We start from the raw sequence: 16557 nt of genomic DNA, 5'->3' as shown, positions 1-16557 counted from the left end.
TTTGATTTTTTTAATACTAGTTTTCGTGTAGTATTAATAACAAATTTTTCTTCTTAATATCTCTTTTGAGTAATGTATATTTAGTCAATACATATAATCGTATAAGCATTAAACAAATTTCCTTAACTGGTATGAAGTATAAATACGATAATTCATGAGGCAAAACAAGCCTGAATCAGTGTTGTTAATGTATATTAATTCTTAATATTTCTTTTTAATCTTCTTATATATATTTGTTTGACAAAAATTTTCTCATATATAACCCTAAAGACTTTGGTTATCCTTTTTCCCTTTTTACTTTCTCTTGTAATTAATAAATTCTCTCTATCTATTCGCGAGGAAGTATAACAAAGACGGGGAATAAGATCTCGATGCTCGAATTTGTCACGGGAAAAACCATAAAAGGGCCTGTATTTATTTTATAGCTACGGTCAACCAGTCAAGCATTAGTACAAAATCATGTTGGTTTCGAAATGTTAGTGTCAGTACCAAACACAAAATAAAAAATTCCTAATTATTTAATTGAATCTACGGTCAAAGCAGTAGTCGTACACAAACACACACGCGCACACTTACTTTCTCTCTCATCCGCCGTCAGCGCCACCTGACGCCGCCATCTCCGCCGCCTGCAATCACACTCTACGCCGCTGCGACACCGCCATCTTCGACCACAGCTTCGACTGACACAGGTCACGACACTGCTGGATTCTCTCTCCTCCAGTTACATCCACTGAGTTTGCATGTCGTAAATTCACCGTTTTCTGTTTGTGAGGTTTGTGAGAAACCCTAACTATTTTCCCCCTTTTGTGATTGTTAGAATTCTTGTTTTTTGGATGAATTTTGGTCTGAGTTTGCATGCAAGTTTGGTGTCTAATTTTTTTTTGTTGTTGAATTATAATATTGATTTTGGTATCAATTTCTTGTAAATTCTGTCGCAAATGTAGAATAATAGTTCAATTAGGACTAAAATTGAATTACTTGTTTCCGTCAAATCGTATTCTGGTCAAAATCTGTTTCGGTTTGGTCCGGTTTTTGGCATTGTCATTATTGTTCAAAAATTTTGTTTAAGAAGGCTTTGATATTGAGCCATTTTGAGATCATCGCTTGTTTGTTCAACTTTTATACGTGTGAGCTAGAATGTGATGTATTGGACTATTGGAGTTGTGGGCTAGCTTTACAAAATCGAGTAGTAAACTGCCTTTCCTTACCTGTTCGAGGTGTAGGAACGTATTGCCTTTGGTTTTGCAATGGAACATCTTGATGCTTTTGTTTGATGATATTGTTTTGTTGTTGTCAATGTGGTTGAAATGAATGTCACTCCTGTTAAACGCGATTTAGCTAGAATGTGGCATTCACATATAGTGTGTTTGGATGTGAAAAGTTAGAGAAAATGAAGGGGAGATAGGTTGAATGAACGACCCATTTTTGTCTTGTTTTGGGTGTGGAATGAGATAGGAAAGGTAGGGAATTGAAAGGTACCCAAACTTAATGTAAAATAATTATAATATTCTCCTATTTATTGTGTTTTCCCGTCATGGGGTGATCGCTTTTTGCTCATAAAAAAAATTGTCCTACTAATCTGGTACCAAATGAAGGAAATTCAGGATATGTGCTTTGCTGATACATTATGTCGTTGTTTGGTGCCTTTTTCCTTCTATTGATAATACATTATATAAGCACGATAAATGGCTAATCCACTGTATTCTTAAAATTTTTTGTCTCTTTAATTTCATCCGAAGAGTTAAAAGTAATCATATATTTCATTTTTATAAATAATTATTATTATTTTTGGTTGCTTCACTTGCATGTGTTTGTGTTTTTTTTCAGGAATCTCAAGAAAGTGCTCAGGTTGTGTAGTTTGGGGATCACCAAGTACACATCTTGAGCACTGTTGCTACTATTGTGTCTCATGATGGTATGCTCTCAAATTTTCTGTTGATTTGATAGATGATCCATCATGTCCGCAATATGTTTTTTTGGCTAATATATGTATTTGTAAATATTTTTTTTATGGCTCTTTCAGCCTAAGGTTTTAAGCATCTCAGATACAGAAAGTTTATCTGATGGGGAGGATGAAAACCAAAGCATATGTGACATAGATGGATTGGGATTTGAAATGACATCTGAGGTTGCAGAGCCAAGGCATCTTGGGGTAATGTGAAATTTTCTGTTGTTCACTTATTCTAAATGTTGAATGGAGATATTGCAATCTGTTAAATTGTCTCCCCTCTTGCACTTGTAATCTCCTGTCAGTCCTAAATGTGATATATGTATGCAAGTTCCAAAAGTAACATATCAACATTATGATGCTTTTTCCTGGGTTAATCATTTAGTGGTCATGCCAATGACAATATATTTTCATCTTTTATATATTTGTGGTTCTAAGTTTTGGGGACTTGCTTTTCTTTGCGTCAAATTTTAATTGCACTGATGTGCAAATGTGAGGATTTGGACTCATGTTTCTGGATCAGAAGGTTTCTTTCAGGACATATTAACGTCTTTTATTGATATCATATTTCTCAGGAAAATGTTGCCAGCTCATCGGGAACTAATTTGAGATCTTCTTTCATTGGCATGGGATTTACTCCTTCTCTAATAGATAAAGTGATTAAAGAAAAAGGTAGCAAATGTGATTTTATCTTTGTGATTTCTGCAATGTATGCTGCAATATGTCAAATTAGAAAAAGGAAGTTGCAAGGAGAAATTGACCCAGTATTAGCTAATTTTGTTTGTGTATATATTTATGTGATTATTATTGATAAAATATATCTTTCTGAAAACCATAGGGGAGCAAGATGCTGGCTTGTTGTTGGACACACTCTTTGCATATTCAGTAAGTAAGAATGTTTTGTTAGCTTTATCTCGTATGGTTTTTTGGTTGAGGGTTTGTTTATTCTGTGCATTTGATATATAATTTGCATGACTGGCTATTAAGGGATTTCCAAGCATTGCAATTTTGTCTATCATTGTCTTATCATATTTTGCTTTTCCCTTTACAAAACTTGTGTTAAAAATCCTATAAATTTGACATACCTATACACTTTCCTGCTAGTTATTTGGCATTCAGGAAAAACCTGTAGTTGGAAAATCAAGAATTGCATTGATTTGTAATTTTAAAGCAATATCATGCCCCCCCCCCCCTCTAATTAGTTGCATGATTTTTGGTGTATAACGAAATTATTATTAGGGTTAAAATATCTACCTCTTTCGTTCCTTTAATATTGCACCATGGGGGGAGGGCACAATTTTTTTTTAGTGGGAAAAAAGAAGAGAGAGAAAGACAAAAATACAAAATTGTCCATGTGATTGTAAGCATAAACTAAAGGAAAATTTGAAAAATACCACCAACAGTTATGCTCATTTTGTAAATAACCACCGACAGTTTTTTTTTTTTACTTTACCACCAACAATTCTTCAAAACCTTAAAATTACCACCTATTTGCCCAATGACGTCATAGTGGGCCCCACTCTTCAACTTCCCTCCTTTTCCCTTTCTCTTCTCTCGATTCTCACCTATGTTCTTCCCTCTTCTTCCATGTCTCTTCTTTAATCCCCATTACAGATTTCTCACCCACACAAATTGAAGGCCAATTGATACATTCATCACTTTTTTCTCTCTCTCTCCTTTTTCTTTCATAAAATAGGGTTATTTCGTCAATATTCTTAGAGAAATAGGGCGGGGGGGGGGGGGGAGGGACCAAAAGCAAAGCAAAAGCAGCATCATTGGAGAGAGGGGGGGACCAAGCATTCAAGGTAATTTGTGTTTTTTAAGTGATTGTGGTAATAAAATCCGTACATAAATAACCACAAATTGCAACCTAAATTAGCAATAAATCGCGAATTAATAGCCAATTTTGCAACTAACTAACCACAAAATTCAAATCCCCAAATTTATTTTATAAACCCTAATTTTAATTGAAAACCCCCCAAATTGATTTCATAAACCCTAATTAAATATACCTTTTTGATAACATGATTATGGAATTGGTGTTGCATTGTTGTTTGGCAGGAGTAAGAATGGTGAATTAAAACCCTAATTGCCGCACTGATCACAATTATTTTGCAAAATTAAGTAGAGAAAGGGAAGAAGAGGGAAGAACAAAGGTGAGAACCGAGAGAAGAGAAGGGGAAAATGAAGGAAATTGAAGAATGGGGCCCACTATGACGTCACTATAGAGGAGTTAGGGAAACAGGTGGTAATTTTAAAGGTTTTGAAGAATTGTTGGTGGTAAAGTAAAAAAACAAAATTGTTGGTGGTTATTTACAAAATGAGTATAATTGTTGGTGGTATTTTCAAATTTCCCTAAATTAAATAAACAAGTGCTAATAAATAAGGGTATATTGGGTATATGCAGTGTGAATAGAGATATTTTTTTTTCCTAAAATGGGTATGGTGCAGTGTTTTTAGAACAACTCTAAAAGGCAAGTGGTGTAACATTATTTGAACGGAGGAAGTATCTAATTTTCTTGGTCAAATCGAAAAAACCACATTCAAATTGTATTATATAATTAAAATTTGACAATTCAAAGATTATGGATAGTATTTTGTGTTCAATTAGATTGTGATTGCCTTGAGGTTGTAGTTCCTAATGGTCCGAATTCCAGAAATTTGTTTGGATACAAATTGCACATATAGGCTCTGTTTGGCAACTAACTTTTAGGACTAGCTGTTAGCTATTAGTTGTTTGCATTAGCTGTTTCGATATTGTAATTAGCTGTTTGTGTAAAAGTGTTTGGTAAATAGTTGTTAGCTATTAGTTTTTTTAGTGTATAAACATTAAAAAAACTAAAAGCTCTTTCAAAACTCCTTATATGAGTTTTTTAAAAAAGAGTTTTTTTTTTTTTTTTTTTAACCTGAAAAGCTCTTTTAAGAAGCTCTTTACCAAACACACCAAATAGCTTTTTGAAATGGTCAAACATATGTTTTGGCTCCAAAGGCTCTTTTTACTCCAAAAAGCTCCTAACCAAATACCTCCATAGTGGCCAGTGATGTGTGCTTTTTCCTGTTATTTTGTTGTATGCTTAGCAAATGGTGGACCTTTCTTTTTCTCAGCTAAGAATTTACTATTTGAACAGATCACATGAGATATAATGGGGATTTACTGGGCTTGATAGCAATTTATGTGTTGCATTTTACTGGATAATTGTGGAAGCTCTGGGCGTTCTAACTGAACAGGGGAAGTCTTTGGGTATACGTGAACTTGTTTGGTGCTGTCACTGGATATCATTAAGTTTTGCAACATAGGCCCATGGCCCATGAATGGTGATTGGTGAGCGGCCAGTATACGGGATAGAGTAGTCTACCTTTCTTTTTTTTTGTATCACGATGATTTAAACTGTGATATTGATGTCAAAGGCCTCATTACATTGTTTGTATTTCCTTCACAAACAGTTATTGTCTTTTTTTGGGATTATGGGGTAATTTGAAAGCTTTAAACATTGTTATTGGTAGTTCTGTGTATTTTAATTAGTCGTACAAAGTTGCTTTTTAAGTGGTTCTCGTATCTTTAGCTTTAAAAAGAGTTAGACACACCAAGGTGCCAAGGGTCCTTGGAGCTTAGGCGAGGGCGCATGCCTTTCGTATATGAGGCACAATTTTTTAGTTTGAATTTTATATTTAATCTACTGTTTTTCTTGTGTTAAATGGCTGATAGGTGCCACAACGTCAGCTTCGTCATTTTGTTTTCTCTGTTTTTCTCAGTAGAGGTATTGATAATGAAAATTACCTGCTTAACATTGGGATCTGAGATTCCAACAGTGTGAAATACAAACAAAATAGTGTAGAACTCTAATTGAATAGTTTAAACTAAATTAGTTCTGACCAACATCCACTTTGAATAAGTTATTTAATTTTGATCACCTATTGTTTTATCTATCATATTAGTAATAAATGGTTTTGCTGACACCATGATACTTGGCTTAATTGTTATGCTGGTGTTAGTTGTTGACAAGTGGAAAAGACAATGGTTAAGAGCATCTTAGAAAAAAGAGTAGAAAATGAAGGTGTTATGTCATCATGCATGATGTAAATAGAATTTATAATGATCTATTCATTCCGTCTCCCTTGGTTGCTAATACGTCAAAATCTTTGTCACTTAGTATTATTCATCGGTAGTTTTTCTATATTTTAAGCTACAATGGCTAATTATACATGTTTTTTTTTCCCTTTCTATAGGCTGATCAAAAGTCAAATTCTGAATCATCAGATTCGTTGGGTCCATTGGTTGATGAACGTAGTTACAACAGAAGCCCACCTGTGTCTGATGCTCAGAATCATGTAGAGAAGGTATTATATAAATGTTATTTCTGCATCTTTGGAAGATCACGATGTGTCCTATTCGGGCTTTTGTGAATTCATTAGATTCCAAAGGAACTTCTTAGTTCTGTTATAGTTCTTAATATATGAAACTATACCTCTACAATCCATTTTATGATGTAATATTCATGTGCCATTACTTTTAAATATAAATGGAATAAGTTAAAATGGCTCGCTAATTTACATTGCATCTTAATTAGTGTAAGTTTGAAAATGGGTACCGCTTGCCGAGGACAAGTGGAAAGTTTGGGTTCCATACATTTTACCTCCATTACCCTGCCCGGGGTGAGATCCTCTTTTAGAAGCATTAGGATAATATTGATGTTGATATACAAATCTGAACCTATCTCAACCATCCAAAATGGGCGACAAAGGTTAATTTCCCTTTGTACAAAGCATTCTATAAAGATTATTATGATGAAAAAAGAGAGACACAGAATGAGATAAATGGGCTAATAAATTGCCACCTTCCTTTCTAATTAATTGATCAATCACCCTACGGCCTCAGTATGCGTCGGTGACATTGCAGTTGTGAGATGATTGCAACTTCAAACTATCATCATGAATGTGATTGCAGGCATTGCAGCTGCAATTTTTTCTGTATGCTTTCAAGTTTCAATCCTAAATGACCTATTTTACAGAGGTTGCAAAATCACAATTCTCAATGAATGAACTTACATATGGTAATTTTTTTTACAATCAATCTTCCTTAATAAGAATACACTAGGATACCAGACCTGTAAAGTTTAATCTTTGATGACTGTTGACAAAAAAATTTGCTTAGTTGTTTCTTTTGTCTTGTCAAAATGAGAGCACTTTTTAGGAAAGTTGGGAAATGATCCTCTATCTAAACGTGTATCTGCTCAGTAGCAAATGATTTTATTTGTTAATATATTAGATCCAGATAATAACTTATGAAGCTACATTTGGTAACTTTCCCTATCGTGTCTCATCTTTTCACACTGAGTCAATCATGTTTCTCCTATCTTAAAAAGTTTGATTTTCTTTTATTATACACAGACTCTGCAAGGAACAAAATCTATGTCATCAGAGTCGTTGGATAGCTTATTTGGTGATGATAAAGATTTAGAAGCCATTACATCTGCAGAATTTCATCCAAAGCAGGTTATCTATGGTTATGTTTTTGTAGTTTGTTTTTCCATGGCGTGACTCATTATTCTACGTAGTTTTGCAATGAGAAAGAATGAATGCTATACAACATAGGAGCAAAGGAACAGTGATCAACTTGCCCATGGTTGTGTTTTTGTAGTTTGTTTTCTCTTTGTGGAGTGAGTAATTTATTATGTAGTTTCTACTATAAGAGAGAATGAATGATACTAAAATTGAAGAAAAGCAATTGTCCTAAGGTTATACATGCTTTTTAGGAAAGGAAATATTGATGAATCTTGCCACGTAGTATGATTTAGGTAAATGGGTGAGTAAATTATGCATTGAAGTGGATGCCTAGAGTTTGAGTCTTCTACTATCTTGTTTATCTGTATGAATTGACATAGAAATAATGCACTTAACAGTTTGAACAGACATTCCTGCTGAGTTATGTATTTGTTTTGTTTTAGGGAAATATTCTATCAGATGGCTTTAGATGCCTTTATTGTAAACTTTATACACCTCCATCATAGGTTTGTTTGTTGTTGTTGTTCATTTTTTTTTTTTTTTTGGTTTTAAATCTGTTACTACTTGCACTGTCAATCTGTCGTTATCATTGCTATAGCCTATAGTTATAGTAGTTGTTTTTTCCCTTCTTTCTTTCTCTTTTTAAAAGCAAATATTGAATATATTAACAACTAAAAAATGGACAACATTATTGGTTAACTCAGTTTGTATGAAATTCCTCTATCAAGCAACTCTTAAAAGGCCAAGCCAACATACTTTATAATGACACTATATAAGTGATCTTGTCCCACAACAAACCAGAAGATAAAGAAGCTTGTGAAAAGACGCTGTAGTTTTGGCCCTACCAAACTTACCAAATACTTCCTCCGTTTTTATTTACTTGACCTATGGCTTTTGGCCCAATATTGAAAGAAAGGAGAAAGAAAGTGTGATTGGTGCACATGGTTTACTTCATTACCTTTAAGAGCAGATGAATTGTTGTCCCCTCATGCGTTTTATAAGGGTAATTTAGTGAATTTGGCTACCAAAAGTTTACGTGATATATTATGGGTCAAGTTATATGATTTTCCCATTTTAGGAATGTTAGTCAAGTAAATAAAAAAAGGAGGAAGTAATTGCCATAGAAGCATTATGCCATAGCAACCAGCTAGTTACTTTTTTATTTTTTATTTTTGCAACCTCAAGTAGGTGAATTAGTTACTATCAGCTCTGATAATCAGACAAATATCAGGTGAAATAATCAACCCCTGCCTTCACTCTTGGAGCATGTCATTAGTATTATTCCTACCCAGTGCCAATGTTCACTATAGATCCTCACTAGAAGAGGAACCATTTCCTTCTAAATAAAGTTTGCTTTTGGAATAGCTGGAAATCAAGGGGCTATGATCAAGCCATCAAAAAGAAAATAGTTTGATTTACTTGAAAAGGACCTTGAAGAATTCCCCATCCCCATTAATTGCTTTCTAGTTGAACAAGATTTAGTTCAATCTTGCAATGACGTTGTCTTCATTACTTGTCAGATAGTCTAATAAAATTTACTTCTGGTTTGTGTTTGTAAGATACTGTCAATGAGTGCTAAGGTGGACCATGGTTTATAAAATTTACTCCCTAGTTTCTCCTCTATAACCACCATCCATTGTGCATTCCATCGCCCAAGAAGATTAATAGAGTAAGTTAGCATATCTAAAAAAATAAAAACATAAAGGGATTGAAATTGATCTAAAACAAACTTACCAAAATTTCTCAAGGTTGAGAGAAAACCACTCACAAATGCTTGACTTTAGGAATTTGAAGATGGCCATTGAGACGCCGGAGTCTTCTTGGTTGATTTTGACCTTCCAAAGGCTGGTATGCTTTCTCCCAGTATATTGATTGGTTTTTGAATTTGTTGATGAGGTTGTCTTAGAAATATATATATTTTCCAATTATCGCCTATGTTGTATATGCTACTCTTTCTTTTTACTCAGCTTTGCCTAACTGAAATATGTATTATTGCTCAAAAATTCCATTTATTGCTTGATGACCTCCACTAGTGTGTCTGATTTTAGTCCTTTATAAGTTATAGCGAGTGTTCTTTTGCATTATCTATGCCTCTTTGAGTTACACCTTTGGTCTCATTGTCTGTAGGAGCCTGATGCAGTTGAGGATCTTGATGGTGACAAGAGGGCATCATTATTAATGATGAAATTTCCCATTGCTGATGTTGACTTTGCAATCAGTAAACTTGGTAAGCTGAAGTTCAACCTTGTATTAGTTAGAATTTTTTTAATAAAGTTAATATTATAGCTCATAATGCTTTTAAAGAAGATAGTTATGTGTTATTTTGTACATATGGCAAAGTTTATATGAAGTATTATTTAGAGCCAGTTCTCCTAATTAAAATATAATCTGGAGACCAATTAGGATGTCACGCATGGCATTTTAAAAATATTTTATTATTGTCATTTTAGGAAGCCCACCCCACTACGCATTAACCTGGGATTTTTTTCAGTTAATCAAAAGGTGGGGCTATTCAAAGAATGAATGTCAGGATTGTTCTTATTTTTCCCATTTTACATTCTATTATTTATTACTCAAAAGTCTTACTTCTTTTGAGTTTACGGAGTGGAGAGATCACCAATATGCTGTTTGACACCAATAGTATATGGTAATATTGGACAGGTACTCTATATATATTTCTATTTTATGTTTAATCCTTCGTCCTGAACTTTCTGGCTGCTTGAGTTTATTTTATTTCCCCTAATATTATTGTTTATTTAGATTTTGTGCTGTATGATTGTAACCTTATTGTGCTTCCTAGGCATTTCAGACAAATGATCCATTAAATATAAAAAGTTTGTTGGGACTACTGTATTTTCTGGATAAGAAATTAAAGGGTATTGAAATTAGTTTCCATACATCTGTAATCGTAAATGGATGGATTAATTTGGTGCTATAACCAGGTAAGAGTGCTCCAATCAATGAGCTAGTGGACTTCATAATTGCAGCTCAGATTGCTGAGAGTGAAAACGGTAACAGCCTGCCAAATGGTGATCATGTGGACAGTAATGAGGTGTGTTGTTTTATTATGCTGTGATATTTTTTTTGAAGCTTGGTATTACAATTTTTTCTCTTAAAATTTGTATGAACTGTGTTACATCTTAATGCTTGAATTGATGGTTTTCTTTTATGCTGTGTGACATTTTTGAAGCTTGGTATTACAAGTTTCCCTTAGAAAGTGTATAATTGTATGTTACATCTTTTTGCGTGAATTCACTGAATTGTTCATATATCCAAGTTAGTACCCTCTGTCCCAATTTAATGATCATAGGAAGGCTTGCACAGAGTTTTAGGTGATAAACTGTTGTTGGCTTATCCATTAAATGATAACTGAAAAGCATGGAAGATAGTGGAGGAATATTTTTTATTGAATGAGAGAGTGTGAGATCCTTACTACTTTTAATAGTGGGAAGAAAGAGGTAATAGAATATTGGTGGGTAAATGCGATAAAGGGAAGGGTGATAATTATATAGACGCGGACATTAGTGGAAAGTATGAGAATTTAGTTGGGACAAGGGAGTAATCTAATGTTATACGGGGTAAACAAGTACCTAATACAAAGTACATACAAGTATATATTTGTTTGATGCACCAACACAACATAGCTAGGCAAGACAACTAAAGAGAGAAAAAGAGTTCTCACAATTCTATTAATGATTCTTTATGGTTTTCATCTCAACTGATTAAGGTCCCCCCAGGATCCTGTATGATGTTTTTGTGTCCTGATGGGGGACCTATCCTGCTGTATCCCTTGCATTTTGGATTTATTTATTCGAGTTGGGATTCCAGAATTAAATTAAGACCCCCACATTCTACTTTTTGTTAATGTGGAATCAAAAGATCCTAGTACGGATCTGGGATCATGTGCACTTCTTAGATCATTGCATCACAAGATCCAGAATTAGATTTCAGCAACCTTGCCATGTACAGTCAAAAGTCTGCAGGAAATGGCGATCCATCATGGGCTGGAGCAGCCTTGTGGTAATTTAGTAGGATAAAGATGTGTGTAGATTCACAGAGTTGCATGGTTTTCTTTTAATTATTTAATACTTTGAACTACAGAATTGCAGTACAGATGCTTTGTTTGGAACCATGGACAAGACTCTGCAGCTGCTTCAAATGGGATTTAACGAGCAAGAAGTTTCACTGGCAATTGAAAAGCTGGGTAAGATTTCTTTGTGATGTATGGTAGCTGGCTGTTTGGAGCCTTTTGTCAGAGATAGAAGGGTGTGCATTTGGCTATGTACCTCTGCTATATATAATTTGAAAAGGTTATTCTATTTGGTTTCAAACATCACTTAAATATATGCTTTCTTTGTGGGTGGGTCAAACCAGGGTTTGATTTTTGATTCACTGAGGGGAGTAATTTTGAACTATCTAACAATATTAGCTGTGTGCATGGTTACTGCGAGCTTGTTGCTTGTCGTAGATTTTTCTTGTGGGCAAAAACAAAGGTGCTCATTGTTTTTTAATCTTTTCTCTTTAAGGTTCGGAAGTGCCGGTCATTGAGCTTGCCAACTGCATATGTGCTAGCCAAATGGGTGAATCTTATCTCCTGAGTACTAAGGTTTCACAACTTTTTCTTCTCACATTTTTATGTTTGTGTGTACAATATGTGTAAACTTTGTTCCTAGTGAGTGAAGTTTAATAAATGATATGGTCACAACAAGGGCTTTGAAGGCCATTTAACTCCTAGTTTCTCTTTTCCTCGAAGTCCAGTTTGTTATTTAATTTTGTGTTTACTCTAACATCACTATCTATGACTTGCTAAGAGTTAAGCTGTATATCTTCACATCCTCCTCTAGAGGTAGGTCTGTCAATACAAGCTGGCTGCTGCTGCTGGTTTGGACTTTGGTTACTCAAAATTTTATAACTCAGTTCATTGGTAAAGTAAATTGCAGTTATATGTCTTACTCAAGGGTGTAATAGAAATTGAGACATTAGCATCTAAGATTATGTCAATTGTCATTCATAATCATACTTCTACTCTTTACACTATGTTTGGATAACAATAGTGAAAGGGAGGGGAGGGGAAGGAAAAAGAGGGAAGAGAAAGGGAGGAGAGTAGAGGTGAGGTGAGAGAGACCTTCCAACAATGGAGAGATTTTGTATATTAAAATGTGAAGGAAAATGGATTCCTCCATTATCCTTTCCATTCCCTTGCCATATTCGTTACCCAAATAAGGGAAATTATATCCCTCACTTTCTCTGCCCTCCCTTTCCCTTCTAATATTTCTATCCTAACATAAGGGATACAGTTTATCTTGATTACCTCTTTAATATGTCCCTTTATTTCCTCATCCAAATAGGAGCCTGGAGGTGAGTTGAGGGATATGTAAGACCTGTTAGCATATAAATTAACTACATGTGAGTCTATATGTTAGACCTAGAAATAAGACAACTTGTTAACTGTGTCACTGCTTAAGAGGGAAATTGGTCAGATTTGTGCTTTCCAATTTGCTCATGTATTTCCTTTGCTTGAAATTGCATATCACTTTCCAAATGGTGTGGTATTTGCTGGGAACATTTTTGTGGAAATGAACAAGGATGGGATGTTAGTACTTTCGATAAATTGTCATTTGTTTTAGAGTAGCTAAGTTAGGCACATTCTTTTGAGATTGGAATCAGTTTTCTAGTATCATGCATATCATATCAGCATACGTGCTTTTCATGTTAATATATTTTATAATTGTTTCTGATAGATATAGAGGTAGAACATGGGTAGTTTTGATTGGGTCTGTTGAGCATTTGGTTTGGCGGATCAAAATGGAATCGGTGATTATGTATTGAGTGGTATCAGGATGGGTTATCATTTGGGTTTGTTGGGTTATTTGAGTTTTGATCGAAAGACTCTTAACTGGGTCAATTTGGGTTTAATTGGGCATGAGTCAGGTCAACATTGAACTTTTTCTTGATAATTTATGCAACAACTGTGGATGATGAATTTTTCTGCCCCGATGTGGATTGGGACTACTGCTGCAGCTGATTAGGCTGCGTGCTATATTTGTTTGGTTATATTTTACTGTACTTTTGACATTTAATCTTTCATTGCTTTTGAGAAGTACTGCAAAAGAGAGATGTCTTTTTCTCTCTCCATTTTCAATTTTTAATTAGTAGTTCACTAGTTTATTAAAGATAAAAAAAAAACCTTGGTTATTTTGTGGATATCTATTTCTGTTGGTAATTTGGTATTAATTCAATGAGAGTTACAGTTCTTTGTTTGTGGACTTGTGCTTAATCAATTATTATGTTGTTAATCATGTTCTCCCTTTGTTCTATAATGTTTTACACACTTTTCATTCAAGTTTGTCCTAGATTAGTTCATACACTTTTTTTTTTTTTTTTTTATTTTATCTATGCCAAAAATGGGCCACTATCACAATTAACAATGAATCGTTTTCTTTTTTAAAATTAATAAAAGCACCCCACTATCTCCTATCACATTTATTACGCTCATAAATTTATACAGACAATCATCCCCCTCCCCCCCAACACACACACACACACACACACACAAAAAAAAAAAAAAAGTAAACCTTTCTGAGACAGAGAGTATCAATTAGGTATTTTTTTGTAATAGTTGAAAATGTAATCTGCTATGTGGAGATCTGTCAATACAAGAGTTTTAAAAATAATTATTTCGTATGAAAGACAATAATTAAATCATTGTTAGTGTTTGATTCAGTAATGCTCTGGTCAACTTCAATATGTATCGTTATCAGGTATCGAATCAGTTTGGTTCTTTTTTGGTCATAATCTGGTCTTGGGTCTAGGTATATATAACTTGATGACAAGCAACCTGGTCTATATTTAGATGCATTATATTTTCCCTTGCACAGCATGATCATGTATATTCTCTTCCATCTGGATGTGATTGCTTATTTTGTTTCTCCCTTATTTTCTGTGCAGAATGCTTCGGTGCCTTCAAAGATGAAGAGTTCATCTCATGATGGTTCTTGGTATCGTATCAAGGGAATGCATGGGCATAGTGGTGGTGATATATTTGCTGTTAAATCTGAAAAACTCGATGAAGACTTTTTTTCTCAAAGGAGCAGCATGGGCTTAGGGAATATGTACGATGGTATAAAGGAAGAATATTTTGATGAGCCGAGTTCTTCTATGAGGGATTTTAATTTAGCTGATATAAAGGGTAAAAGGCCAAAAGAAGAATATGAAGATTTGAGTACTCGTGTTGGCTATCCTCGGAAAAAATCAAAAACTCTTACGATTGGCAATAACCCATCACCGCAGGGTAAAATCTTAGGTGATAATTCTGGGATACCCAAGCTATCAAGGCCTTCTGGAAGAAGTATTGATAAAGTGCTTCATGGACCTCCTTACTTCTTATATGGAAATTTTGTGAATATATCTGCTGATGAGTGGCAAAAAGTATCTCAATATTTGTATGCACTCCAACCGGAACATGTTAATACTCAACATTTTTCCGCCTTAAGCAGAATGGAAGGATACATACATAATCTTCCTACTGAAGATCGGTTTCATGTTGATCCAAAGTCGCCAATGTCAATTGAAGAAGCGATACCACAGTCAAAGAAGTGGTGGCCATCATGGGATACAAGGAAGCAATTAAGCTGTATAAATTCTGATAATGTGGGATCAACTCAAATTTGTAGTAGCTTGGGAAAGATGTTAGTCAGCTCTCGAGGTGTACTTTCAAGTGAACGTCAAACAAAAGTAGTCTATTACTGTCGTACAATGAATCTTGTTTGGGCTGGCCCACAAAAACTTGCCCCCATGGAACCAGAACATTTGGAACGCATTCTAGGATATCCGATTCACCATACTAGAAATCCTGACATGAATTTGGTGGAGAGGCTCGAATCCTTGAAGCTTTGCTTTCAAACTGATACATTAGGATATTATCTCTCTGTTTTGAAGCCCCTATTCCCTGGTGGGATAACTCTGTTGTCTCTTTACAGTGGGATTGGCGGAGCAGAAGTGGCATTGAATCGGCTTGGAATTTATTTGAAAGTAGTTGTTTCAGTGGAGTCCTCTGAAACCAAACGTAAGATTTTGAGAAGATGGTGGCAGAATACTGATCAAGCAGGGGAGTTGGTACAGATTGAAGGTATTCAAAAGCTGACAATTAATAAACTGGAGTTCCTCATGAAAAAGTTTGGTGGGTTTGACCTTGTTGTTTGCCAAAACCCATGTACATCTTCAGAAAAAGGCTCTAAGATTGTTCCTGGAAATGGTGAAGATGTAGGATTGGACTTCACATTGTATTATGAATTTGTTCGTGTCCTGCAACGGGTAAGAAGTATGATGGGAAGGACATGACAAGCAATAAAGTCGCTATTCTGCAAGAGTTTAGTGTAGCAGACTGGAATGGTGCTGCATAGATAACCCATTTTTCAGAGCTTGAGAATGTAATAAGCTGTCATAATGTATCTCAGTTTCATTTACTGAGTAGTGAACAAATCAAATGAACATCAAATGCTTATAAGGAGCTGCTCTACAATGTTAACCAAAGAAGCATGCTCCGCAGTTTGCTAACTAGTAAATTTTTTTTAGTACTGCTTGATTAGCTGATAAATCATGTATTACTATTCAGATCTCGTATAATTATTGTTATTTCTAATCTAATGATATCGATCCATCTTATCTTATTGTTCCAAGCCATTTGCATTTTTGTCATTGAAATATTACTCATTAGTTCCCTATTATTCTAAAACCTAACCATAGACCTAAAGTTTTCTCAAGATTTATTGCAACAAATAGGAATTTCCCTTTCTGTTCAATTGTTCTGAATAAAAGCATCAATTCATTATCTTAGTCCATTTTGTGGGTTCTAATGTGAAAAAGTGACATTAAATTATACCAAAGTCTAGATTTTCTTTAGCACTTTGTTTGTCCAAATTCATGCAATTTTTAGCTAAAACCCCCAGACACATGCTCTATACATATCCCTTGGCATGCACTTTGAAGAAGAGATTAGAGAAGATAAAAGAGTAAAGTAATACTACTGTACCATAATACCTCAAATGTCCCTCTTGTAAGTGTGATTATTAATAATTTATTATTAATTATTAAGTAAGGATAAAAAA

At 34.5% G+C, this 16557-nt stretch overlaps 1 protein-coding gene across 3 annotated transcripts; it reads left to right on the top strand.

Annotated features, from left to right (window-relative positions):
• The first annotated feature begins 426 nt into the window (after positions 1-426).
• Positions 427-16114, top strand: LOC110718138 (probable inactive DNA (cytosine-5)-methyltransferase DRM3). 3 transcript variants are annotated; one of them, XM_021896935.1, is made up of 12 exons: positions 427-772; positions 1828-1915; positions 2024-2152; positions 2524-2620; positions 2787-2833; positions 6176-6286; positions 7337-7441; positions 9578-9677; positions 10393-10502; positions 11552-11654; positions 11977-12056; positions 14399-16114. In XM_021896935.1, exons 2-12 carry the CDS (start codon positions 1910-1912, stop codon positions 15788-15790), a joined length of 2280 nt encoding a protein of 759 aa, XP_021752627.1. In that variant the 5' UTR covers positions 427-772; positions 1828-1909; the 3' UTR covers positions 15791-16114. The 3 variants fall into 3 exon arrangements, with proteins under 3 accessions (XP_021752627.1, XP_021752628.1, XP_021752629.1); XM_021896936.1 differs by lacking the exons at positions 427-772; positions 1828-1915; positions 2024-2152; positions 2524-2620 and having other exon boundaries at positions 2787-2837; XM_021896937.1 differs by lacking the exons at positions 427-772; positions 1828-1915; positions 2024-2152; ... (1 more) ...; positions 2787-2833; positions 6176-6286 and adding an exon at positions 9235-9298.
• Positions 16115-16557: the final 443 nt, after the last annotated feature.

The sequence above is a fragment of the Chenopodium quinoa genome, unplaced genomic scaffold, assembly GCF_001683475.1.
Source record: "Chenopodium quinoa cultivar QQ74 unplaced genomic scaffold, ASM168347v1, whole genome shotgun sequence".
Taxonomy (NCBI): Eukaryota; Viridiplantae; Streptophyta; class Magnoliopsida; order Caryophyllales; family Amaranthaceae; genus Chenopodium; species Chenopodium quinoa.
The sequence above is the reverse complement of the archived record's forward strand: the minus strand, read 5'-3'. Positions and strand labels throughout refer to the sequence as shown.

What these genes read in the sequence shown, in the direction of transcription:
- LOC110718138 (XM_021896935.1), top strand. An exon ending in CAGAGCCAAGGCATCTTGGG is followed by an intron (nt 2,153 to 2,523) that starts GTAATGTGAAAT and finishes CATATTTCTCAG; the next exon opens with GAAAATGTTGCCAGCTCATC. An exon ending in CAGAATTTCATCCAAAGCAG is followed by an intron (nt 7,442 to 9,577) that starts GTTATCTATGGT and finishes CATTGTCTGTAG; the next exon opens with GAGCCTGATGCAGTTGAGGA.